Source organism: Phycodurus eques, chromosome 3, assembly GCF_024500275.1.
Source record: "Phycodurus eques isolate BA_2022a chromosome 3, UOR_Pequ_1.1, whole genome shotgun sequence".
Taxonomy (NCBI): Eukaryota; Metazoa; Chordata; class Actinopteri; order Syngnathiformes; family Syngnathidae; genus Phycodurus; species Phycodurus eques.
The window spans coordinates 26,284,915-26,310,903 of record NC_084527.1 but is presented as its reverse complement, the minus strand read 5'-3'; the positions used below and the strand labels follow the sequence as shown (position 1 = coordinate 26,310,903).

Genomic DNA, 25,989 nt, shown 5'->3' with positions numbered 1-25,989 from the left:
AACCAACATTGTCCCAGATGATCGCACTACTCGTCACTTTAAACCGCATACACTCCTTGAATTCTCAGCGCCCTTTGCACAATGGTCATTGCACCGGACTATTGCAATATTAGTCATTCGAACTGCTCTAAGTGCTAGAGGACTCTGCATCTTTTTGCACAATTGTTTTTTGTCAATGTCTTTATGTCTCCAAAGTGTTCTGTAAATTGACTGTCTGTTGTACTAGAGCGGCTCCAACTACCGGAGACAAATTCCTTGTGTGTTTTGGACATACTTGGCAAATAAAGATGATTCTGATTCTGATCTTCAACAAAGTGGGGAAACTATGCAAAAAAAAAATAAAATTTGAGTAGGGGGGGAAATAGTTTTTCACACTGTAGATTAAGAAATATTTGATCACTGAATTTGTTTTTAATTATTTGTCCTTCTTACACAACCCCTATGAATTTTATATAAAACAGTCAAGATGTTATTGAAGTATAGACTTTTAGCTTTAAATCAATATGCTTCAAAATATTGTAGCATGTACAATTTTGGAATTTTAATTATTTTGTGCTGATTATTTCAATGTTCAGGTACATTAAAATGTAGTGACAAAAGAAAAATATAATTTAATATTTATTAATAATTATTAACTTTAATACTTGGATGAAAATCCTGTCCAGTCAATGACTGTCTCAAGTCTGGTGCCCATGGACAGTCTGGAAATGCTTTGCGAGGCTTTCACTGCTGCTTGCTGAGATGACAAAAAATGAGAACCATCAGCAACACTGAAGTAGCCTACAGGAAAGTCAGATTAGCCTTTGCCTTAAAAGCCTCCAATGTCCTGGACTATTGTAGTAGATGCAACAGTCAATTTAGCACAGAATGATCTGAATAGAAACATAATTGCAAAGGATGAGGTAAGGATCAGCTCATGATCCAAAACATACCACGTTTAAAACATCACGGAGGCAAAGCGATGCCGATGGCATATACGTATGGCCGGTAAAGGAACAGGTATTTACTGATGATGTCACTGCTGACAGAAGTGAAAAGATGAACTGTGACGTGTCTTATCTGCTCACATTCCACCAAATGCTTCAAAACAGACAGGCTGGTGCTTGCAGTGCAGATGGATAATCACCTTAAACACACCGCAAGCAAGCAATTCAAAACGTTTTGAAAAGCAAATATATTCTTCAATGGCCTGATTTCAACCCAATGGGGCATGATTTGCATGCAGTGAAGGCCTGGTAAAGCATCTGCAGGGAGGAAACTCAAAATGTGATTATGTATACGGTGGGCTTTCGACTCTAAAAAAAAAATTAATACGATTGTACTCGAAATATGACATTGTAAAATGGATGTAATTAAAAAATGGTAAATAATTGTAATTAATTCCTCATGAAAACATTTTGTGAAACCCTCTAAAATCAAGTACAGAGTAAATCCAAGTATTTGAAATCTGTCGTGGTGTATAACAGAAAAATCATTAAACTGTCCAAAAACTCCTGGACCTGACTGTACTTCATCAGTGATAAAAACTACAGTAACAACAGCTGTTCGAGTGCAAGTACAAAAAATAAATCTGATTTTGTAGCGTGTGCTGTATTTTTTAATCTCTCTTTCTCACACACACACACACACACACACACACACACACACCTATGTTCACTTTAACTAAAGAATAGGCACTAAATGAAATGTCATCAGTGTATCTTCAAAATAAAAGTCCACACTAATAAAAAAACGCATGTACAGGAAATGAAAATATTGGATTTTATAGGCAACATGGAGTAACCCCCCCCCAAAAAATAAAAACAACTTAAGTCACTTCAGTGGAATTCTCAGAGCATTTTCAAGTAAACCAAGGCAAGCAAAACACGAAGCAGATCCAGTAAAGAAACAAAGGACTGTTCACATTTGCTTTCCTGCTTCTATAACCCATGACACATGAAAGGCCCTGCAATATAATGTCTCTCTTTCTCGTACTCTCTCTTGTGGCTGCAACACATGGAAGTGGAGTGGAGTGTCCTTGCTCGGCTTAGTGTTCATCAGTTCCTCCAAATAAGCGTGTGTGTGATCGCAAACATATTCCATGTTGAGCAACGGGGAGGATTCAATTTGTTCTGCAAACTCCCAGATAATCCAAATGGGAATAACAACACGCATAGTTTAGCAATGGAATCAAGCAGAAGACGATAAAAGTGTTGGCTGATAAACCCTCAATGCTGTCAAATGTACTTAAATACTACACATTTATACATACAACAAAAGGTTTCTTGTGCTAAATTGCTGGATGTCCAAAGCAGCTGTACAGATGGCGGTGACGTGGGTTTTGCAAACGCATCCAAGATGAAAACAACTATATTACTACAGATACCAGCTGGCAGCCTCATGTGCCAAAACAGCAGAGTAACACACACACACACACACATCAATTCAACCTGCCTTGCGAAAAGACCTGATTAGCGTTTCTCAAGAGGCACGAACGTTTCCACGCTGTAGGCAAACAAAACTGCAAGTTCAACACTCGCAAAAGCTAAATATGTTAAGGCAAGACATTAGCAGGGAGTTAAGAAAAAAAAAAAAGTAGAAGCAGCTGATATCCTCGAGCTTAAGGTCCAGATACTAATACTGTCATTGCCCTCATCAGTAAGACAATTCAGCACACTAGTAGAACGACTGTCTTGTAACTAGTGCCACTTTTGGCCTACTAGTATGAAATTAAAACTTATTAGTAAACTACTGGTCTGCACTAGTATCAGTACTAAGCCCTCCTAGTAGGCCTGTGTCACACTAGTAGCCTTCTTATCAAGGAAACCAAATAAACACTTTTTTTTTTATTTTCTTGTTAGGCAGCTTAAGGCCAATGTACCACTACACTCTCTGTCCTCACTAGTAGAACAACTACATGTTACCAGTGAGGCAAAACCATGCACTAGTTGATATCTGCACACTACTAGTGAAGCACTAGGTGTTAACTTGTAGAATTGTGTCATTACTAAAGCGTTACTGGTACATGGACCTTAAAATGGATACAAAGAATATCAAATAAACGCACAAATGGCTTTTCATAGGTGCAGCCACTTGTATGTAACAAATCCGTGCACTCACAAATAAAGCTACGACAACAAGAAAAATACAATAATAATAAAAAAATATATATACAGTGATTGGAAACATCCCAATAAATAAAGTGAACATGAAAGTGGAGGCACAGTTGACACACAGCAGCCACACAGTCATGTTGCTGGCACAATGGACACCAATGTACTCAGCATCTCTACAATAATGTTAAGTCACAGTAGGAAGTTCAACACATTTATAATAATAATAATAATATTAAAAAAAAAAAAAAAAAAAAAAAAAAAAAACATTTTCGAACATTCTGATCAAATGAGCTATTCTTGGACGATTTCTCCCCCGAATGTGAGAATGAGGCCAACAAGTTATTAGCTTAGCTTTCATTGAACACAGTAAAACAGCTTGCCTTCTATGTGTGACGTTGGCAAAAGCTTTAAAATAACTGCTATAAAGCTCACCTCTTCAGACACAATATTGTTGCAGTAGCATTTTTGTACAAACACAAATGAAATTAAACAAACATTACTGGCCCTTACACCCGATGGAAGGTGGCTTTTCATGATTTTGAACTGTTAATTTCCTTTGTCTTTTAGTGTTGTGGCTAAATTAGCAAACCCGAAAAAGTATTCAATCACCTAACGTGGGGATTTCCCCCCCCCCAAAAAAGGGCTGCTCACATTAGGAGAAGACATATTTACGTAAACGTTGTGGAAACTTTCCACTGGAATTTGTACCAAGGATGAGCTAGACATTTTCTATGGGAATTCATGAGAAATGAAGGGAGCTAACTGGAAATTTGGTGTAAAATTGAAAAATAGAATTGCTTTTCCTGTTATTAACCAAACTGCAACTTTGCAAACGTGCAGTTTATTGCCATAATTCTAATATCCAACCATTTTCTATGTTTGACCTCATTAGGATCACAGCTAACAGGAGCCTATCCCAGCTGACTTTGGGCGAGAGGCGGCATACGCAAGCCAAACGCAGGGCACATATACTCGACACAAACAGCCATTCACACTCACATTTATGGACAATTTAGCCTCCTACCAACCGAAGCAGCACGTTTTGGGAAGGTGGGAGGAAGCCGGAGTGAGAACAAGCACAGGGAGAACATGAAAACTCCACCCACTAAGGTGGGAGCTGAGATTCAAAATGAATTCCCTTTCATTGACATTTTCCAGGGTCTCAGCACATCTCATTTTGTCATTCACGTTAAATCCTCAAAGCTCGCAACCAACACTATGCAGTGCTAAGTGGGTGGGGCTTCCAATTGAGATCAGATATTTGTTTCTGTAGCATAAGAAGCTTGTCCCACACAGCAACCAGCACAAAATGAGCAAGGGGAAAAAAAAAAAAAAAAAAAAGGTCTGCAACATCATGTACAGTATTGGACAACAGATCTTCATCTTCACAAGCTGTAGTGAAAAGACACTGTTCAGGCTTTGGCTCTCAGGGGAGCTGTGCTGGCGTCAGGCATCGATCATCACACAGGCACTTGATCATCTCAAACAAAGGCATCTGAAGCATACATAAACATCTGGAATACTGCAAAATACAACTGCCTGAGCTCTAGTCAAAGGCTCGAGGGAATTTGAACTGTACTGATATGTTGTAGATCCTTAGCAGATGTTTCTCAAAGGTATTCGCCATCAAAATGGAGAGGAATTGGGCCTTTCAACTTGTTTTATTGCTCGCTAATGATCAAACATCTGGGCAAAGTTTAGAGGACAATTTCTTGCAAAACGAAAATCCAGGCGGAAGGCACTGAGGCGCTTTTCTTCAGCATCAGCTGTCAGTTCATACTTGGTTCACTTCTCAAGGTGTTCTCGTGACACTGCATGCAGGCAATACTAATACTGTGTTTCCTTTCAGATTGACGTCTACTCTTAGTGTTGCAAACTCCTGAAGATGTTGAACATGCTATGCAGGGGGGGTATCCAGTGAGGTACAGTTGTGATGTTGGGTTTGAGGTGCGGCCCAGCTCAGACAGTAGCAGGAGACTTTAGTCAGGTCTCGAAGTATTTGTAGATCGCTGTGACGTAAGTCATGACGCTCTGCCAGTCCGGCCTCTCAGTGTGCACCATCTCATTTATGTCCTGCAGTAGCCACAAAACACAACGTTATGAGTCAAATTATTAGACTATGACTATGCAATTGGCTTAGACTAGTGATTCTCAATTACTGTTGCTGCATACTACTGACAGAACATCAGGTTTGCTGCAAGAAATGATCCAATTTCAATGATTAATTAATTATATCGTTCATTTTATTGAACAAATAATGTACTTTTGGTCATTTATCGATGCCAGCGACATAAAGGGAGAGGCACAACCATTAAAAGTTATTCCACAGAAAGGCAGAAGGTCCATTTAACCTGTATATGCCCCACGATTGCACGAGTAATCATTTATGAGCAAATTGAAACAAAGTGATCCTTATTTCTGTATTTTTGTGACATTTTTGTTTGGTGGTGCCGTGGGATTTTTTCTAATGTATAATATGTGCCTTGGCTCAATAAAGGTTGCAAAACATTGGCTTAGACAGCGTCCACATGTTAAAAAAGTAATTTCAACAAACTTATTCCCCCCCCAAAATAAAATCTCAGTCTATGTCCACATCAAAAAAAAACATTTGCACGCTGTCAAAGCAGCATTCCAAATCACCAGATGGAGCGCTGATCTTTATCAGTAAGCATGCTTTTAGCCAATTAGAAGCCTTAAGTAATTCACAGATAAGGCACAACAACAGTGGCAAATCAAGGACAAGTGATTTAAAACAATATAGGTACAAATCGAGGACCCGTGTATGTAGAGTGACTTTAAAGCAAAATTGCCCTGAAGGAATTTTTCTGGCATATAATGTATTGAAGGTATAAACAAGAGAACCAACGTTTTTCCTCAACATGCAATAACTGTAAAAAGTACAAATCTTAGCTGTGGCCACAGTTCACCCCCCCCAAAAAAAATGTTTATTTAAAAAAACAAATAATAATCTTTTGCATTGGTCTAAGACGTTCCCTTTAGATGAAGGGCCTACATGCTTTTATACTGTATTTATGCCTCAAAATATCTTCATACCTAGCTTTGTGTAAACTATGGTAGAGATTCTTTCTCTATTACAGCAGAGGCATTGCTGCCTTGGAGCATATTAGAGGGCTGTCTTAAATTAAGTATTCTGGTGGGATTGACTTGATGAACTTGATGTGACAGAGGGTCACTCTTCGTAATAGAAAAGAAAATATTTTCATCAAAAACATCTGTTTTTGTGAAATATTTTTCCGATCAAAGCTTACTAAAGTGCATTTAATCCCGACACTTTCTGCAGCCTGGAACGCCAAGGTGAAGTTCCTCCTCTGTAAAAAAAAAAATAAAAAATAGAAAATAACAAAATAACAAAATAACAAAAGACAAGCCAACTATTTTTATTCAGCATTTAGAGGTTTTAAGGCTGGGTTTTCCCTCCTATCTGTACTTGCCTTGTCTTGGCTGGTCAGCTCTTGATAAGGGATGTGGGCCGGCAAGTAGGTGTGGAGCAGAGCACAGAATGCCAGACCATCATTCCAACTACTGCTGAAATTGGTGATGTCAATGTTCTGGAATACATGGCAGCAGATCAATACAAAGGAAATAATGTAGTTCCAAAACAAACACTTTTTTTTGTGGGTAGTGAATATGCCGAAAGTGAAACGCAAGATGGCCCCCACAGAGATTAGTGTGGACGTTGCCACAGCAACAGATTTATGAGAGTCAGACATTTCTTCATTAAAACAAGGAATATAAAGGCGTGGCACATGAAAGAAAAAAAAAATCTTTTAGTGATGGAGAGGATGTTTTGGCTTTTCTCCTGAGTGGCTACAGTAAGAGTCCAAGTCTCAACAGGCAGGGTGCGGAACGCACATTCTATCACAGTCCAAGTTCTTTTTCAAGAGTCTGCTCATTTTCTCAACTGTTTCTGTATTTGTAAATTCATCCATCATGTCAGGTGAACATTAAAGGCTTGTAATATAGAGACAAATTCGTTTTACTTCACTCCTAATTCCAAAGGACAATAACCACACAGGTGTTGCTACACAGTATAGCGTATTCGCCGGTAACATGACGTTTACCAAGATAGTACCGTACGTCATGTTTTTGTCAAGACACTTTGTTTAACGTCACGCACTTCCTGGAGAGGACATGCCATGATAGGGTAATACATCAATTCTTGTTATGTCTGGCAATAAATAAACTACTTTACCACATGTATCAACAGATTTGATCTTGTGCTGAAGCAGAGAAACATTATCTTGCTGCCTATAAGAGTTTTTGTGTTCTAATACGTTTATTTCTGCCACAGCACAACACTGATGTATGACAGCACGTTATGCTACTTACTAAAATACATTCAATAAAAGCAAATGAAAACAAACTGCTTTTGAGTTGAACTTTATAGCCAAATGAAAGGTTTTTTTTTTTTTGTCCAGCAAAGCTTAATGCTCAGCATGAGAATGTGAAAGTGCTGTTGCATAAGTAGGAATTAAGTGTCCCTGTTTGAAATAAGAGAGAGAGAAAAAAAGAAAGTCAAAAAATTAGCTCTGTTTACATACACGAATAAGGACATGATCCTAAACCTGCTCTGTATGGAAAAATACTTGGAAATAGCAATTTTGTGATTTGCCAGTTAAAAAAAGACCACGTTTTCACTTTTTCCTGATTCCTGAATTCCAACAAGCATAAAAAAAAAAAAGAAAATATTCCCAAAATATTCATACTTAAATGACATCGGTTGGTTTCAGAACAATAACCTACTTGATAACCCTCGGTTTTCTTCTGGCACCACTTCAGCAGGGCATTTCTCTTGGAGCCTCCATACTCTCTGGCCAGTGCAGACAGTGGGTCCTTTCGTTCCTCTCTTCAACAGAGAAAAACAACAGAGATTTGTGTGTGCTTGCTTGGGAACCTTTTTTTTACACAACCAACTACCAAATACAAATGGCCGCTATGTTGCGGTTAAAAAGGTTGTACCTTAGACGGCTGCGCGTTGTGGGCGTGACGGAGGCCGTTGGAGAGGAGGAGGAGGTACTCATGGCCATCAGTGAGGATGAGGAAGCCCCATCTTGGGCTGCCATGTCCCTCTTTATCTCTTCACTACTCCGGCGGGAAACTACTTAAGGAAGAAAAGGAGGAGAAAAGAAAATCGATTCCTGGAAAATATATATTTGCAACAAGCTTATTGTGTACCTTCTAAATACATTATCCAACCTGAAATTGTCTTGGTGGAATCCATGTTGGGGACCCTCTGGAGGACAGAAGGTGGTCGATTGGCTGGTGCTCCTCTGAGAAGGTGCTCAGCTGTAAACACATTATTACACTATTTACATAACATAGTGCTTAAGAGCTCAGTGAAGAGTCGCATTCAAATGCTTCTGAGTGTAAAGAATACCAACAAGTGGTACCGACTTCCAGGCCAAATCAAACTGAGGCATTGGGCGTGGTACACATGTTGACGTAAAAAACTGAGGGAGGTTCTACTCTACTCCACTCTACCATTTCGAATAACTGAAATCTGAAGTTAGTGTGAAGCAAACTACGAACAATTCCAGACCTCTGGAGCAAAACTCTCTCTTAAATTGCATCATGTGTCAGTTCTCCATGATCATGATAATATACTGTCGTACAAATGTGAAGGCTTTCTGACAAACACTTGCCCCGTTCAAACCTGCTATTTATACATAAACAACATATATTATGTCCCGATTTTGTCACGGCGGCCGACTGGTTAGAGCATCAGCCTCACAGTTGTGAGGACCCGGGTTCAATCCCCAGCCCCGACTGTGTGGAGTTTGCATGTTCTCCCCGTGCCTGCGTGGGTTTTCTCCGGGCACTCCGGTTTCCTCCCACATCCCAAAAACATGCATAAATTGGAGACACTAAATTGCCCGTAGGTGTGCATGTGAGTGCGAATGGTTGTCTGTTTGTATGTCCCCTGCGATTGGCTGGCAAACAGTTCAGGGTGTACCCCGCCTCCTGCCCGATGACAGCTGGGATGGGCTCCAGCACGCCCGCAACCCTAGTGAGGATAAGCGGCTCAGAAAATGGATGGATGGATGGATTTTGTCACGGTCATAAGTAGACAGATTTAGGGATGTGGCATCTTAAGCAATAGTATGTACTGTATTTGAATTTTCACATTGAAATATCAACTCCAAAATCTTTTCGATGAGACACTGGCTTGTAATATAAAGAACGGCATCTAAGTCATTCCCACGGTCACATACTTCAGCGTTTGATGCCATTAGTGGCTCGTTAGTCATGTCACTTATCAAATGCACTGCATTTGATTGTGTGTATACCACAGCGACCATCCACATTTGTAGAGGGGAGTCCCGCTGCAAAACTACAGTACTACTTTACGTGAAAACAGGCTGCGTTGACACAGTTGCAATGTTCGGTGTTTTCAAATCAGCAAACAGAAATGAGTAATATTTAAATATTGTATGTAGTTGTTCTAAAAACCCATGCACAATGTGTCTGGCTACTCTGACCATGGAAACACAAACTAAATATATTGCATGATATACAAAAGACGGAAACATCAAATCACCCATGACATAGACAGTGTCACTTTTGTTTACAAAAGATTTGGCTACTGGTGGGAAACTGATAACATCAAGTGAGCAGCTTTTCAGAAAGCTTAATAATTCTCTCTTTTTTTTAGTAACCACTCATTACTTCGCCATGCGAGCTGTTCATTAATACTATGAGCATTATTACTTATTGAATGCCATAGAATGGTAAAATAAGATGCTGTTTGCTCTTAAATTAGTCTCATTCTTAACGGCAGCCAGTATGGTACGACAATTATTTGTTGTGCTACTTTTATTCCTGCAGGTTTGAACAAGGCTACAGAACATCACACAATGATCAGCTTTTCAGAGCAACAGATTCAACGAAACTGTGGTAAAATAAAGAGTATTTTAGTGTTAACTGCCTGACATGACATGGAGATGTCTGAATAGCTGGTCCTCTTGTCACTGAGGGAGGAGAGCGGCTTGGCAGCTGACAGAGACGTGGATACAGAGTGCCTCTGAAAGAGAAAAGAAAGTCAAATTAAGTGCTCTACAATATACTCAACCCAAAACAAAACTGGAGTTAAACTACCCAGCAAGGGAAGCCCATTTATCATTAAGCAGTATCAGAGCAAGCAAACAAAACATTTTTTGTCATTGGTGTTACATCTCAAATTCATCACATTATTCTTCTGTATCCAGTACTAAAGTTTTAGGATATTGACAGATTTTTTTTTTTAAGGTTTTCAATTTCATTTACAGAATACAAAACATAGTAGAAAAGCTTTTCATCCCATACTTGTATAGGTGAGACAGCAGCAGCCGGAGGTGTCTTCATTGGACTTGGACTAAGAGGGGTGCGTGGTAGTGGGGTCGCTGGCGCTGTTGGAGTCACAGTGGCAGTATTGGAAGGTGGTGGTGCTTGAAGTTACAAGAACAAAGTTAGTTACAAGGCGCTCTGTTTAAATGTGGCAGAAAATGCGGGTGAAATCGACTACAGTATGTAAGAAGTGAATCGTCAATTACAGGTACATTTCTACAGAAAAAAAGGTTTTTGAAAAGCACTCCCTGATACCGATGAAGTAGACTTGTAGAGCGAGAACAGATTAATATACATTAAGAAGAAGAAAAAAAAAAAGTGAGATCAAATTGTTTTGCCATATATACCTTGCGAGGCACTATCAAAGCTTTTGATGAGGGTTTTGACAGTTGGCGAAGGCTCAGAGGAGGTGGAAGACCGACGACTCAGACCCATTCCCTGTCTGAGTGCAGCCAGGTCCCTCTCCACTGCGTTCATGTAGTTATACACACGGCCTCTCTCCTCCTCTTGCCTGCAAACAAAAATTATACTCTACTAAATATCAACAGCATACTCAGAAAATGGAAAATAGGCATGGACTTAAATATTTAAAGCATGAAAGGCAAATTAATATATCCCGCCACTATGATTGATCACCATACAAATCTATTATCCCTAAGTTATTGTTGTTAAGATGGTGTCACCAAAATGTCGCTGAAGACCTAATAAGCCCAAATCTGTCCAAAGTGTCTGTTTGGCTTACTTGCGGCTTTTGACCTCATCCAGCTCCTTGCTCAGCTTGTCATTCTTCTCCAGAGTCTCCTGCAGCCGGCGCCGCAGGTCTCCAATCTCCTCCTGCGCTTCGGACTTGATATCATTTGCAATGACGACAGCTGTCTGCAGATCTGCTTGGAACTGACGCCACTCCATCGACTCCTCCTGTGCGGCCGCAAGTAAAATTTAACATCATTTAGCCATATTGTAAATAATAATGCAGCTAAACCTATAACAGCTCCAAAACTCATGCTGCTTAATATTTCAGCAGAAATGCAGGTTGACATGCTTTTCAAAAGATGACTACTAAGATGCACAGAAAGTGCATGTCGCAAGTTGCTGCTTGACCTTTTTTCCACATTCAGCAGCGATGGTTCAACTGTTGTCACCCTTGGTCGCAAAGTTGCGATCCACTCATAAAAGTTAAGAACAATAAAGATTGTTTTGTTTAAAAATAATCTTTGACAACACATGTATACATGTATATTATGTTTTTAAATTCCGTTTAAAATGAGTTTGCTGTACGGCCAAGGGCATGCTGCTTGCCATAACGTCCGCCAATCAAAGGTTGAGCTGCACTGTATTTGTTTAAAGAGTAGACTAGTGGTTAGAGGGAAAGAAAACCATTTTTTTGTCACTCTCCCATTATATTCCCTGTGGTAACTTGGTAAGCCTCTGTACTGTACTGAAAAAAAAAAACTGAATAGGAGAATACATGTCATTTTTTTAACAGCTGTCCACCACCCACTCAAGATGGGTCCGCAACCCATTTTAGTCCTGACCCACCAGTTGAGAATCACTGCTTTAATGTATTGTTCATTTGTCCACTCTTTTTGTCATACACTCATTAGAATACAAGCAAAACTTGTTTTTGCTCAAGAATATCACCATAGATTTGATACTTCAGCCTGTATATGCTACCCTTGAGTCAAATTCTTCAGAACTTTAATTTTGACTATCATAGCTATGCAGATGAGACACAGTTATATCCAGCAGTGTCTCCAGATGGCTACAGTTCAATTGAGGTGTTGTGTCACTGTCTAAAACAGATAAATATCTGGATGAGCCAAATGTTTCTTCAATTAAACCACAACAAAACTGAGATAATTGTTTTTGGCAATAAAGAAAAGAGGATTGCTCTTAATAAATACCTGGAGTCACTCTCTTTAAAAATTAAAGACAAAGTCCGAAACCATGGTGTTCTGATAGATTCGGACCTGAGTTTCAACAGCCATATCAAATCAATTACTAAAACTGCGTTCCACCATCTGAAGAACATATCCAGAGTGAAGGCTTGCATGTGTCAAGCAGACCAGGAGAAGCTCATCCATGCTTTTATCTCAAGTCGACTATTGTAATGGTCTTCTGACTGGACTCCCTAAAAAGAGCATTAAACAGCTGCAGCTCATTCAGAATGCTGCAGCTTAGGTTTTGACCAGAACAAAGAGGTCAGAGCATATTACTCAAATTCTAAAGTCTTTACACTGGCTTCCAGTCAGCTTTAGAATAGATTTTAAAGTCATCATTTTCCAAAAATACAAACATATTTACAATCAGAATAAAGTCATCATTTCAATGATTCCCATGATCATACAGGAATAAAGTCTAAATGCAACAATCTAGACGAGCAGTTGCACACCCACTGTTCCTCTTTATTCATACTCCTTGAGTAATATTAGATGTGAAATAAGCTTTTACCAGTGGGGAAATAATTTAACAAATCAAACAAGAAGAGAACATTTGTACCATCACATTACATTGCTCATAGTGATGATGATGACGCGGATTAGCCAAAACACTGTGTATGCCATTGTTTGTGAAACTCACATTAAAGTGCTTGACAAGATGTTCAACAGTCCTAATCTCAACATTACACTCATATTTTTAAACATTTATTCCCTAGTCCCCTCACGACTTTTTCACAGTATTGTATGATTATATTCTCGTAATAGCACAACTTTATTCTTGCACTATTTCAAATGGGAAAGGTCAATGTTTTGCTCAATGAAAATAATTGTGTCCTCACTATTTGGCATTTTGACAGCAAGTCAATGGGCTAGGCCGACTTACCCTAAGTCTGCGATGCAGGATCTTTATCTCTCGTTCCATGTCATGTTTCTGATCCTGTAGCTTCTTTACGGCGTCTGTAAAATAAAGTACCGGTAGATACACTTTAATGACCTGGTCACAGACAAAATCTCTAAACCAGCTTTGCAGGACACAACAGTTTGTTGCGTTGTGTTGTCATGTGATGATTGTGACACATGGGATCCTTTATTATTATTATTATTATTATTAACAGTGCATTATCAAAGATAAACTAATTCTTTTAAACAATAACTTGTCTATTGTGTGAATAACATTAGGGTTTATCCGTGTGAGAGTTAACAATATGAATGTGTGTAACCACATAGCTGTGAATGTCACAGTGCAGTGTGTGTAACCTTAAATCTATTTGTCAAATAAATGCTAAACTCCTCAAGAAGAAAGGCCCACTCCGGAGTCGTGATCATATGCAGTTAATCCCGGAATTTAGCGACAACCTCAGCCCAGCTGATATGTAACATAGATGGACCACCCTTATCTCTTCTTCGCCACAAGCTGCTTATTTGCACAAACAATACCCTGTGTCTCGTTGAGTGTTCTGTCGACAGCCTTCTACCACATGCTTGGCCCTGACACACAGTATAATACTCTTTATAGAAAATTAGTAAATTACTTCCAGATTTTCAGTTTTCATTCACCGACACCGCAGCTAATCCACTCCTCATTTCATTTGAAAGGTATTTGCTCTCACAGCAAAAACAAAATGACAAACAGCAGTTTGGTTTGTAATAAATATTTTTAAGATATCTTCCTCTATTTGGCCTTTTTACCTCTAATAATTTTTTCACTCATTAATAGTTTTTTTCACTCATTAATAATCCCTGACTGTGTATGACTCCATCGTTCTCTCGTGGACTCCATTATGTCCACACAAAACCCTGTACTGTATTTGCTTTGTCCTTTCATCCACTGACAAACTGTGTTTTAGGGTCAATGAAAGCAGTTTTTTTGTTTTGTTTTGTTTTGTTTTTAATTCTGGCCACTGTCGACACCATCCAAAACTCTGTTTTCATGGACTGCGTGTTAGAGAAAACAGCATTTTTTTGGCTTGTCTCCTTTAAAAGACGTCACACTTGTGTGACATTGTTTCATTTTAAAACTTGAATATCACTCAGTAGAAAGCCGAACACTGTCAAGTTTCAACTTGTAAGAAAAGACCAGGTACTGTACTTGTGTTTATCTTATCACCTTATGACAAGCAGCATTTTCTGCAATCAGTAGCACGCACTCACTGTCAAACATAATGTAGTAGTTGGCTGGCACTTCATGACAAACAGCAAATCGTGTAAAATCTAAAAAAAAACAAAAACGATGTTGCCATTCCAATGTGTGCATGCGTGTGTGCAGGCTGCTTACTCTCAAGGTCGGTGATGATGAGGTTGTCGTGCAGCTTTAGAGCTCGGTGCTGCTCCACTTCGTCTTCCAGCTCAAATATGGTTTCCTTCATGTCGACGATCTCCGTCCCCTTCTCCTGCAGCTCCACACGTTGTTTCTCCAGCACGTGCGCTTGCTCAGCCATCTGCTGCTGCACCTGCTGTTGGAAGTCTCTGTATTCCCTGTCAAGCTGCTCACACAGAAGAACGGACTTCACTCATTAAAATATCAACAATGAGTTTAAGAGTCATACTCAAATGATATGAAAGAGATTGCTTCCTTCTGTGATGATGAGTAGGTAAATCTAATTTTGGAATCCCAAAGTAAAACATAAACATGTACTTTCTTGGCATGACTTTAAGACTATGTTCACACTGCAGGGGATAATGCCCAATTCAGATTTTTTCTGCTAAATCCAATCTTTTTATGTAGTCCTTCACAAACACAAATGCGGCTTCTACTGTGGACACAACACGTCCGTGACGTCACACGCATGAGCACAAAACCAGACGTCACTGCGCATGGCCACAAGAGCGAGGCGGCGTGTTTATGGAAGTAAATATGGCCCCGCGCGTCGGTCTCGTCATGACACATTTGTGACGATTTCAAGGATTTTGTGCAACCGAATCCACTGACAGTTTTCTGCTGTTTTGTGGCACGTCTGTATTGTCGAACAACTGTGACATTTGTCGCCTTTTGATGACGTGTAGGTCGCCCCGTGAGCGACCAACCGCACTCGCGTCTGATACATACCGATTTATATGCACATATGAAAGAGGGTCCCATGTGAAAAAAATTGGAATGGTACTGTTCACATTGACATGAAAAAAATCTGATATATGTCACAGTGGGCAAAAAAAAAAAAAAAAGACTTCGGATTTGACTTGCAGTGTGAACATAGCCTTAGTCATACCATTCATTATTGGCCCACAAACAGTGCCTCTATCCCAAACTGACCTTAGTGAGAGTGTCCTGCAATAGGGCAAGGTCATTGTGAGCTTGTTCCAACTCATCCTGCGACTTTGCAGCCTTGGCCTCCGCCTCCTCCTTCCCCAGTCGCGCACCTTCCAAAAGCTGGCATATGTCATTCTTGTCCCCCGCTGTATGAAGAGAGTACAGCTCAGCAACCCTCTGCCTCTCCTGGTCCAACTGGGCTCGGCAGCGGCTCAGCTCTGCTTGGTCGCTGCTCACTGCCGCTTTATATTCATCAAGCGCAGCGGCCATGGCTGCCCGATCTTGTCTTTCCGAGTCCATGATGCGCTCCATTTGGTGGTTCCTCTCCTTCAGGGCTCCGATTACCTCTTGGGCTTCAGCGTTGTCCTGCTCTGCCATCTTCAAAGTGTTGGATAAGTGCTGTTGCACCCCCAGCAGCTGCTCTCTCTCGAAGCGAGCATTATCTGCCAGGTCGGCGTAGCGCTGCTCCAGCTCCATGTAGCGGCCGCTCTTGATGTCCTCCTCCAGAACGTACGCAATATGATGCTCGTCTAGCAAGGAGCGCAGGTACTCTATCTGTCGGCCGTAGAGCTCCAGCTTGTCGCTCTGCTGGCACAACGAGTCCATGAGGATGACCTTCTCCTCGCCGAGCCGCTCGTTCTCCCCGTTCAACTCTTGGGTGATTTGCTGCAGATCGGCCAGCTCCTGCAATGTGGCCTGCAGCTCCTCAGCGGTGCTATGCTGGTTCTCCTCCATCTGATGGATGCGCTCCGTAAGACAGGCAACTGACACCTCGCTGGCATTTCCACTGCTGCCCCTCCGTGAACGCTCTCTACTCGGAGCAGACTCACATTCAGAGGATGAGGAGGCTCCAGAGGGGGCATCCAGCGCATCATCGCTGGAGGTGACGGCCTGATAGACCTCACTCGATTCGCTGTCAAGATTGTCTGCTGAACCACCATGCTGGTGACCAGTGAGGAGATCCTCTAAGGAACCGGGGGCCGACCCCTCCACCGAGGAGGTCAGGGTGGCTCCAACCACACTCTGCCCACTGCCTGCTGCCAAGTCCGGGCTCAGGGACGGGTAATTGAACAGCTTGTCAGAGCCATCCAACCTCTGCTCCAGGGAGAATCCCAGTGCATTGAGACGGTCTTTGAGCATTCGATTCTCACTCTTCAGTAGGTTGAGCTCCTCTCTGATGGCCTGGTTTTGCTCTTGTAAAAGAAGCAGAGTAGACTCGACATCAGCTGCTGTGATGGCTGAGAAATGCGGCTTCTCCCCCTCCTCTGCTTCTTCCTGCTGTGGCGAGTCCTTCCCTTCCATGCTAAGCTGGACCCTCATGTCTCTCAGTTCACTGCGAAGGTGTAGAATCTCCACATCTTTGCTCTTAGCAAGCCCTAGCAGGTCATTGACTTTTGTCTCCAATGCCACCTTATCACTGATCTGGCCATCTGATTTCGACTTGCTCATACGACTCTCGGACTCCGTCAGGATCTGGCTGCGAGACCGCTTCCCTGAGGGCGCATCGCCTGCTGCTGTCCCTGAGACCAGCTGCTTCTTATTAGCTGATGTCCTGGATGTTCGAAGACGGTCTCGTGAAGAATTTGGCTCTTTTGTAGTTGATGATGTCATACGCTTGGTCAAAGAACCTTAATCAGAGACAAAAATAGACATATAGTATTCTTACATTTTTCACAAAACAAAAACGGGCAAATTGCATTGAGATCAATGTATACTGAAATCTCCAGTTGAACACCCCACATTTTCAGGAAAAATATGCCTCTCAAAAATAAAAGTAGTGTCAGAGATCGACCACCATTTTGCACGACGCTACACAAGAAGTCAGCATATCTCGTGAGACATCAGTTTAGTGACCAACTTTTCACATGGTGTCAAACTTGTAGTGATTATAGATATGTGATTTCAGCATTATGACAGGCTTCCTGAGGGCTACAATAAAGTGGCTCGTAATACAAACTAATTTGACGCCCCTGATCTAAAGGATTACCACCAGGGATTTGGGGTCCTGTGAAAAAAAAAAAAATCTCATTTAGGGGCCCCTCCAATCAATCCGGCAAAATGTCTGTCTATCATGGGCCATTGGAATCATCATCACTTAGAATCGTCATCAATTTTCTTCCCCTTACACCCACTATAATGAGTTTTTGTGATGCCCCCACTAAAGGGCAAAGAGGATAAATATGAAGACCATAGAACAGGCAATCAACATGCACTATAGGGAACCCATAGACAATCTGCTATTCAGACCTCAGCAGACATTGTACACACCTGCTGCTGCTTTTTGCTTATTGTCACCAGTGCTAGCAGTCGTCCCAATTGAGGCAGTCCTCTTAGTTTTGCTGACAGCATTGCTTGACGCAGGATTCCCTCCAGTCATTGCTGCTAAAAGATCATCGTTGCTTTTCACCTGAGAGCACGGCCGTAACAAAAACAAAAATAATAATCTGATACAAACAGTAAAACAGATCCTTCGCAAAACGCTGTCATAACGCAAAACGAGGTGTCTTACCTTCGACAGAGGTGCAGCACTGTTGGTCTTAGCTGCAGGCTTCCCAGTGCCAGTGGTAGCTGCGACTTCTGCCTTCCCTCGATCAGCACTCACCTTACTCACCGAGGGCCGGACTGACTTCTTCATACTGAGTTCTCCGGTGCCGAAACATTTACAGCGCAGTCTAAACACACACACAAGGGAAGAGCGAGGTAATGCATGTCAGAATATCTATCGCTATCGCTGCATTTTTTCCATAGGAGAATTCGTTCCATAGGAGATATTCCTAAAACATGATGAAAAAAATAACTGACAGCAGGCTCAATTGAAGTGCTCTCTAACTTGAGCACTAGAAAAATATGCTCTTTTCCCTGTAATGATTGTGTTTTTAAAGAAACAAATTCTGATCTACAATTTTTTTGGGTTATGATGTCTGCCAAGTCTTGAAACTAGACATAAAAAGTAAAGTTTTTGAATTCTGATCGAGACAGAAGACGACACGCCTAACTGGAAAATACAATCAATGTTTCAAATTGCGTAACTCTAGAAGATGGCTCTCATGTTTTTGCAAAAGTCCAAATCGGTGAGGGTCACAGAAATTGATGCACTATATGTGCATTGTGAATATTAAGAATACCCAAACTGTAGTCTTTTTCATGAAGCATATACAGGACAAACATGATGTTAACAAAAAGATCATCTTAGTTGGAAGGTTTTGTAATGTTTAACAGTGGCAAATGGCAGCAAATGATGGGCAGTAATAAACTGGAAATACTGTATGTTTATGGTTTATTTATTTTTTTTAAAGGAGAGGAAACAAAGTACATGTTAGGAGTAGCACTTTCACTAACAAACTATGCTTATTTGGCAATTTTTGAAATGTTGATCCTGGCAATACAAAAACAACTAGTCTTGTAGTCCTGTGTTGTGCAAGGTTTCCATCCAGGTCTGAAGAGAACTTCATTTGATGTCGTGATAGCCAGAAAAGTTATTTGGGACACAGCTGGAAGCAAAGAGTAAGTGCTTTAGCATAAACTTGGATGTATTTTTGCACAAAGCCTCTTTAAAGGAAAAAGTGTGTCTAAGTGATTTATTTTGCACAGGAAGCCCCACAACAATCAATCTCTGACTGTGGTCTGTTGTTTTGGTAGAATGATGTTTTTTTTTGTAAAGTGGACTGTGTGACCAACTTGAACTGTTTAATAAACATTTAATACTCATTGACTGTAAGATATCTCAGAGTCATGGCTCATGCAAATAAAATTCAACAAAATTGGAAATCTGACGAAAAAAAAATATCAAGCATCTCTAGTTAAACACAGAACTTCACATGTGGCATAAATACAATGAAAATGAGGGAAACTGTAGGATTTAATGCTCGATTTTATAATGCATGGAAACATTGTTCAACTCTTGCTGACACTAAATACTTGACAAGTCACACAGCACCATATTGTTGACAATTGAGTGTGGGATTACAGTGCAAACAGAGGGAATAATCCTTGTGACCTCATGTGACAGACAATTCAAATACAGTACTGTTATTCAATTTCTACTCCATGTGTGTCTTCTGTGGCACGTGTGTATTTAAAGTTACACAGTTTTGGACAAAGGCAGACTTTTTAATGATGTTTCCTCATACATTACAATGAATTAGAAATAAAACAAGCATAGTGTGTTTGAAGAAATATTCCACTCAAGTAAAGATACAGTTCCTTTGACAAAATTGTACTGAAGTACTAATAAAAATATGGTTGCATAGAACAGTATGGATTATCTAACAGCTCGGGATGGGGGGGGGAGGTGAAAAATTGGGGTGGCAGTAGCTCAGCTGTAAGGATTGGTCTGTAAAAAACAAAAATGCCAATAGTTGCAAAGCAGCAGTTAGTCTGCTTTCTGACTATTGTTGAGGTGCCCCTAAGCAAGAAAAATATTATATAATATATAAGATTCTTATGACAGATGAAACCAAGAATGTCTATTACAATGATAGGAAGAGACAATTATGGAGGAAGAAAGGAACACCTAATGATCTAAAGAATACCACCACATAATGTGTCAAACGTGGTGGAGGCAGTGTTATGGCATGGACATTTATTGCTGCTAAATAAACGGGCTCAGTAGAGTCTATCGATAATCTGACGAATGGCAGAAGTAACAGGATGAATTTTAAGGTGTATAGGGCTGTTCTCTCATTTTCAAACAAATGCTACAAAACACAAAGAATGGAGCTTTGCAGTGGAAGACTATTTGAAGGCAAAAAAATGTAGCATCCAGTCATGGTCAAGTCCTTCCCCTGACCACAACAGAATAGCATAATTTTCCCTTACTCAAGACAAAACGAAAGGTAGGCAAGAGTCACATACAAGCAGGTGGTAGCTGCAGTGAAGGCCTGGCAAACAAATCCAGAGATGTCCTCAGGCTCTACAGTATATACAGTTGAATAAAAATCACTTTTTATTTCAAATCCATTGTGATGGTGTATATGTATATATTGGCAAATCATGAAAATCCTAACACATCTGTACCATACTGTATAAATCTTTTTTGATGCAACAGTCACAAGTCATATACCCAGCTTTTAATGGATGTATAATGCACATGATGTAAAACTTGCTAAATAAAAATTTTATAATCAGTATTAGACTTACTACAACATTAACAATTCAGCAGACAACAGAAAGTTCACATACAAAGAGATCCAGTCTCGAGTTTGTTTCGTTGAATTAACTAGTTCTTTTTTTATTTCCAAAGTTCTCCATCATCCTCTGTCAATATTAGCATGAAGTGAGTTGAATTGATGCTCCAAGTTTGAAGCCTTGAAATCCGCCAGAGAAAAGGATCAGTGTGGGAAACTGGAATTCCCCGTGTTACTCGGCAAAATATAAAATTCCTTTCATCAGATAAGACGACCTAAAATAAATCCTATGCTGCTTTTTCATATTTATTCTATATTTTTGGTTTCTATCTTTGTAGACAGCACATCTGTGGGGTGACGCAAATGCTGGTGGATTCAAAGACCCGCTGCACGTGTTTGCCAATTATTTTGGCAGACTGGTCTGCGCCAGACGGCACAGTGACCGACTGGTTAGAGCGTTTGCCTCACAGTTCTGAGGACCGGGGTTCAATCCCCGGCCCCGCCTGTGTGGAGTTTGCATGTTTTCCCCGTGCCTGCGTGGGTTTTCTCCGGGCACTCCAGTTCCCAAAAACATGCATGGTAGGTTTATTGACGGCTCTAAATTGCCCGTAGGTCTGAATGTGAGTGCGACTGGTTGTTTGTTTGTATGTGCCCTGCGATTGGCTGGCAACCAGTTCAGGGTGTACCCCACCTCCTGCCCGATGATGGCTGGGATAGGCTCCAGCACGCCCGTGACCCTAGTGAGGAGAAGCGGCTCAGAAATTGGATGGAAGGATGGATGGTCTGCGCCAATCTGGGTATTCCGGCACAACGAGGGTAGCGTCCTTGGAGAAAACGCCCGGCGGTGGAGTGACAATTTGGTGGTCGTTCTAAATTTACGCCTGCTTAGACCACATCTAACTAATGGCGTGAGGTAGACCGCTGGTCTGACAAAATTTTGGTGAATTTGATCAGGGGACAGATACTGAGGTCCATGGCCATATTTAAGTCACCAGCGGTTATTACCAGCTCATTCTGTATTTAATAACGGTACTCCCTCACATTGTCTGTTGCCATACCAGCCAAGAGCAGTGACAATGCTCCACTCACGCATGGATCACTATGATTACGCATTGTCCTCTCCCACACAGAAAAGTCTCAGAGAACGCCATTACACTACATTTAAATGGGATGAGAGGAGCCGCTTTGATTGGCGGTGAATGAAGTCGGTTGTAAACACACCCACAGTGGCACAGCCCACCCACAATTGGATATGCCGGGCTGCGCTGGTCTACGAAATTACCAACACTGGTCTAACCAGGCCCTGGCACACAGTTGTGCCCCCCCACCCCCTCGCCAGATTTACACCGATCACAAAAACAGGGCCATTTGTCTTAGTCAGTAGCTAACAAAAAAGCAAGTTGCGTCTGTGCTTGCTTGGGTTGCGTACCAATATGCCTGAAATTTTCAATGGTAGAATGATGAAATTAGCAGCATTATAGATGCATTTACAAAAACTCTATCCATCCATCCAATTATTTTGTGTGCCGCTTCTCCTCACTAGGGTCGCGGGCGTGCTGGAGCCTATCCCAGCACCGTCTCGCTGACAAAAACTCATGAATTCAAATTTTAGTATAAAGTATACACTTGAAAGTGGAAAATCTCTGAAGACAAAGATCAAACTTGACCGACTGACAAACGAACCACGCCAAGACTGGACAGTCAAAGAGCAGCGTGTTGGCCACTGCTGGTCTAAAATCTTGTACTGTAAATATATATATATATTGGGCTCACTGACAACTAAAATATCATGTACTGCATATGGGATTATGGTAATCATGAATAAAAGGGTGACTGACGATGAAAAAGATGAGTGAACAAAGACAAATGAGGACCTGCTAATGATAGTAGTGTTCTAATTGCTCATAAAGACCCCCCTTATTGAAGCTTCAACCGCAGGGAGGCACTTCCTTGCCATAACAAGAGCTTCCTGTGATGGTGTCTCCAAAGAAACAACCCTACAAGGCAGATTGTGTGCTTGGGGACAAGCAGGCACCAGTCTGCTTGAAAGAGAACAGACACTATTAAAGCTTCAAGTATAAAATATCCTTTACTATAAATGCAAAAGACTAACACTGCACCACTCATCAACTATGCCTGACTGAGCCTAATATGCAGAAAATAAGAAAAAAATATCAATATTTTTTCTAAAAAAATAAATAAAACCATCTTTACTCAAAAATAAAGCATCCTCATCCTTCACATTTTCAGCACAACAATCCCCAATTATTGCGGAAGATTGACAAAAAATTTGTTATGCCATGTCCATGGTTGTCTGTAAAAAACATTTTCTCAGGTAATTTCACTAGAGAACAATAAGAAAAACAACATCACGTGCACACGGTCGACCGCGCAAACCAACAACCAGGTAAAGTTATTCTCAAAATGCATATCCACTCGACCAGGCTAAAGGCTTATAAGAACTTCAGACTGAAATAAAACTCATTTAACTATCAGGAACGTTCAGAAGCATACGGAAGCGTATTGCATTCATTTGGATTAGACACCTCAGTTGCACACCATGCGGGTCCAGTATTTTCATCAGTATCCTGATCGTCTCTTGAGTCACCACGTAGCCAGCCTGAATGCATTTTAAATGCATCATCTTCTATCCATGGAGCATACCATATCTGTCCGACTGATTCTGGACAAACATTGCTGTATCTAGCAGATCTGAATGTGCTTTCCTCCTGAACAAACGGAAAGTCCGCAGATGCCTGCATAATGTCGACAAACTAATAACAATACCATCTATGTGACTCAAAGACAGGAGTACCTCCCAGTGTCTTAAACCCATATCAAAATAAATAAGCCGGTCATGTTGCTTACTAGGCGGCACGGTGGACGACTGGTTAGAGCGTCAACCTCACAGGTCTGAGGACCCGGGTTCAATCCCTGGCCCCGCCTATGTGGAGTTTGCTTGTTCTCCCCGTGCCTGCGTAGGTTTTCTCCGAGCACTCCGGTTTCCTCCCACATCCCAAAAACATGCATTAATTGGAGACTCTAAATCCCCCGTAGGCATGACTGTGAGTGCGAATGGTTGTCTGATTCAAAGTGCCCTGCGATTGGCTGGCAACCAGTTCAGGGTGTACCCCGCCTCCTGCCCGATGACAGCTGGGATAGGCTCCAGCACGCCCGCGACCCTAGTGAGGAGAAGCGGCTCAGAAAAGGGATGGATGGATGTTGCTTACTACGGAGTCCCCAAAGAGTCACTTGCAGTTCGCAGATTCTCGCGTGAGTTCGATGTGTCCCGATAACTCAGAAAATTTTTTGTCAGAAAAACAGGTGGAAAAGAATTGTCAGAAAAACAGAGACAAATTGTCAGAAAAGCAGGTGGAAAAAAATTCGTCAGAAAAAAAATCAAAAAAACAAAGCCCTCAAAAAATTACTCAGAAAAACATATATATATTTTTTTAATCCAAGTGAATGCAATACGCTTCCGCAGAAGCACCCTGTGGATAAAAGTCAAAACTATCAAATAAAAAGGGGTTGCAGCAATATGCACTTAGGATCCCCTGCAACCCAAATCCCCTTGCTGATTTATTCGTGGGGGGCGGGGCAAGCAGACATTTGTTTTTGGCACACCCACAACATTAGCCTCACAGCTAACGCCCCTATTATCAATGTGTAACTTAGACACTCAAACGTATGCTTTAATGACTTCAACCATTTGGTTTTCGATCATTCACCAAAGCCAACACAATATTAAAAAGTCCTGTTTCAGGCCAAATGACCATATAAAGTTAAGGGGGTACGCCATCTAGCGAGGTAGCTATAGGGTCAGGCATTCAGGGAATTTCAGTTATTTAGCTTCCTGTTTGTACAACAGCTTTCAAAACAAAAGCACTAAAGCCGCCATGTCATTACATCTCCACAGCATTTTCATTGAAACGTGATTTTAAATATCCTAATCCGCATACAGTTGGGTTGAACTGAACTGATTCAAAGAGGCTAAACGTGAAATGCTACACACAACGTACTACCGTAGTCGTAGTTGTAATGCAAATGTGCATAGTGGTTATAGTATTACAAAGGAAATATGGCTTGCAAAGTTAGACTACACCTGACACTGACCTAAACTGGTAGCAAAAGTCAAACTGAATGGTTTACTCTCGAAATAAATGGCGTTTTAGTGCTGCGAGAATAATGAATGACAATCAAAACTATCACGCCATACAATTGAGAATCGCTGCACATAAACTCACAAAATGCACATGGCACTTTTTGTCGCGCAGAAATTAGGTGTGCATCATTCAGATTAATTTATTTTGAAATCCTTGTCTGGAAACATCCCAGCTGATTTCTCTAACTCGACGGTGTTCTAAAAATATGAATAAATGTTGAAAACGTGACTTTTACATTCATATTTAAACGACCAACGCGAACATATACGAATCCGCCTGGTTACGCTAAGATAAATGTGAAGTTATGAGTGTGTGCACCCAGCCATTATTTTGTTCGAGAACTGTGACAATGCTACGTTGCTAAAGCTATCGCGAAGCTAGCGATGTTAGCATAGCCGGCAAACGGGCAGCAGCAGCACTCTAAACACTAAAAGACGAAATGCGCAAACCTGCGTTTCCTCTAGTTTCCCAGTTTGGTGGCTTGTTAAATGTCCGACGGAAGCTTGATTGTGGTGGCGCACCGGTTGCTAACCCCGCCACAAGTAAGCAGGCAGGCAGCATCAGTTTTGGAAGTCCACTCAGCTCGCTTCTGACTGCTGACAGCAGCTCGATGATCCTCTGCTGCACCCTCTTCTGGTTGCATCTGCATCCCCTCAGCATCACGCCTCGTACGCCCTTGGACAGACACTGCACTCGTTGCATTGTAGATTTAAAGAACCAGCTTTCATTTACTTTTACCTTATACTCTATTCATCAATCATAGACTTGTAGTCTGCACGGTCTAATAGTGCTATAACAAATGACCTTAACACTAAAGCCACTAACACTGCTGCTGATGTTTTGTTTTTTTCCCCTCTCCCCCCAGTCAACTTTCTTGTCTGCCTTGTGGTCCATCGTTCTGCGGTAATCGACCTTAACGCCAGGGAGCATCAACGACGACTACAACAGAGTCGGAGAAGCAAGATATTCCCCATCCGTGGCCTTATCTAAGAGAATATGTAGAGAATTGTTTTGTTGTTTTGTCAAGTTATCAAAACGGGTATTGTGCATAAATGATGGTAAACAGTTATATAA

The 25,989-nt window shown here is 41.1% G+C and overlaps 1 protein-coding gene across 4 annotated transcripts; it reads right to left on the bottom strand.

The window, feature by feature from the left end:
- Positions 1-1,638: 1,638 nt before the first annotated feature.
- Positions 1,639-25,543, bottom strand: specc1la (sperm antigen with calponin homology and coiled-coil domains 1-like a). 4 transcript variants are annotated; one of them, XM_061672898.1, is made up of 16 exons: positions 25,365-25,543; positions 18,136-18,298; positions 17,895-18,033; positions 15,630-17,254; positions 14,655-14,862; positions 13,263-13,336; positions 11,182-11,357; positions 10,787-10,950; positions 10,419-10,540; positions 10,047-10,137; positions 8,313-8,402; positions 8,076-8,217; positions 7,860-7,962; positions 6,548-6,664; positions 6,365-6,424; positions 1,639-5,168 (listed from the first exon to the last, which is right to left on the bottom strand). In XM_061672898.1, exons 2-16 carry the CDS (start codon positions 18,259-18,261, stop codon positions 5,079-5,081), a joined length of 3,327 nt encoding a protein of 1,108 aa, XP_061528882.1. In that variant the 5' UTR covers positions 18,262-18,298; positions 25,365-25,543; the 3' UTR covers positions 1,639-5,078. The 4 variants fall into 4 exon arrangements, with proteins under 4 accessions (XP_061528882.1, XP_061528883.1, XP_061528884.1 ...); XM_061672899.1 differs by having other exon boundaries at positions 8,076-8,214; XM_061672900.1 differs by having other exon boundaries at positions 10,419-10,501.
- Between the last annotated feature and the right edge of the window lie 446 nt (positions 25,544-25,989).

What these genes read in the sequence shown, in the direction of transcription:
- specc1la (XM_061672898.1), bottom strand. Translation starts at nt 18,261, where the DNA reads ATGAAGAAGTCAGTCCGGCCCTCGGTGAGTAAGGTGAGTGCTGATCGA. An exon ending in TGCAGGACACTCTCACTAAG is followed by an intron (nt 14,863 to 15,629) that starts GTCAGTTTGGGA and finishes CTGTGTGAGCAG; the next exon opens with CTTGACAGGGAATACAGAGA. An exon ending in AGAAAACCGAGGGTTATCAA is followed by an intron (nt 6,665 to 7,859) that starts GTAGGTTATTGT and finishes CATGTATTCCAG; the next exon opens with AACATTGACATCACCAATTT.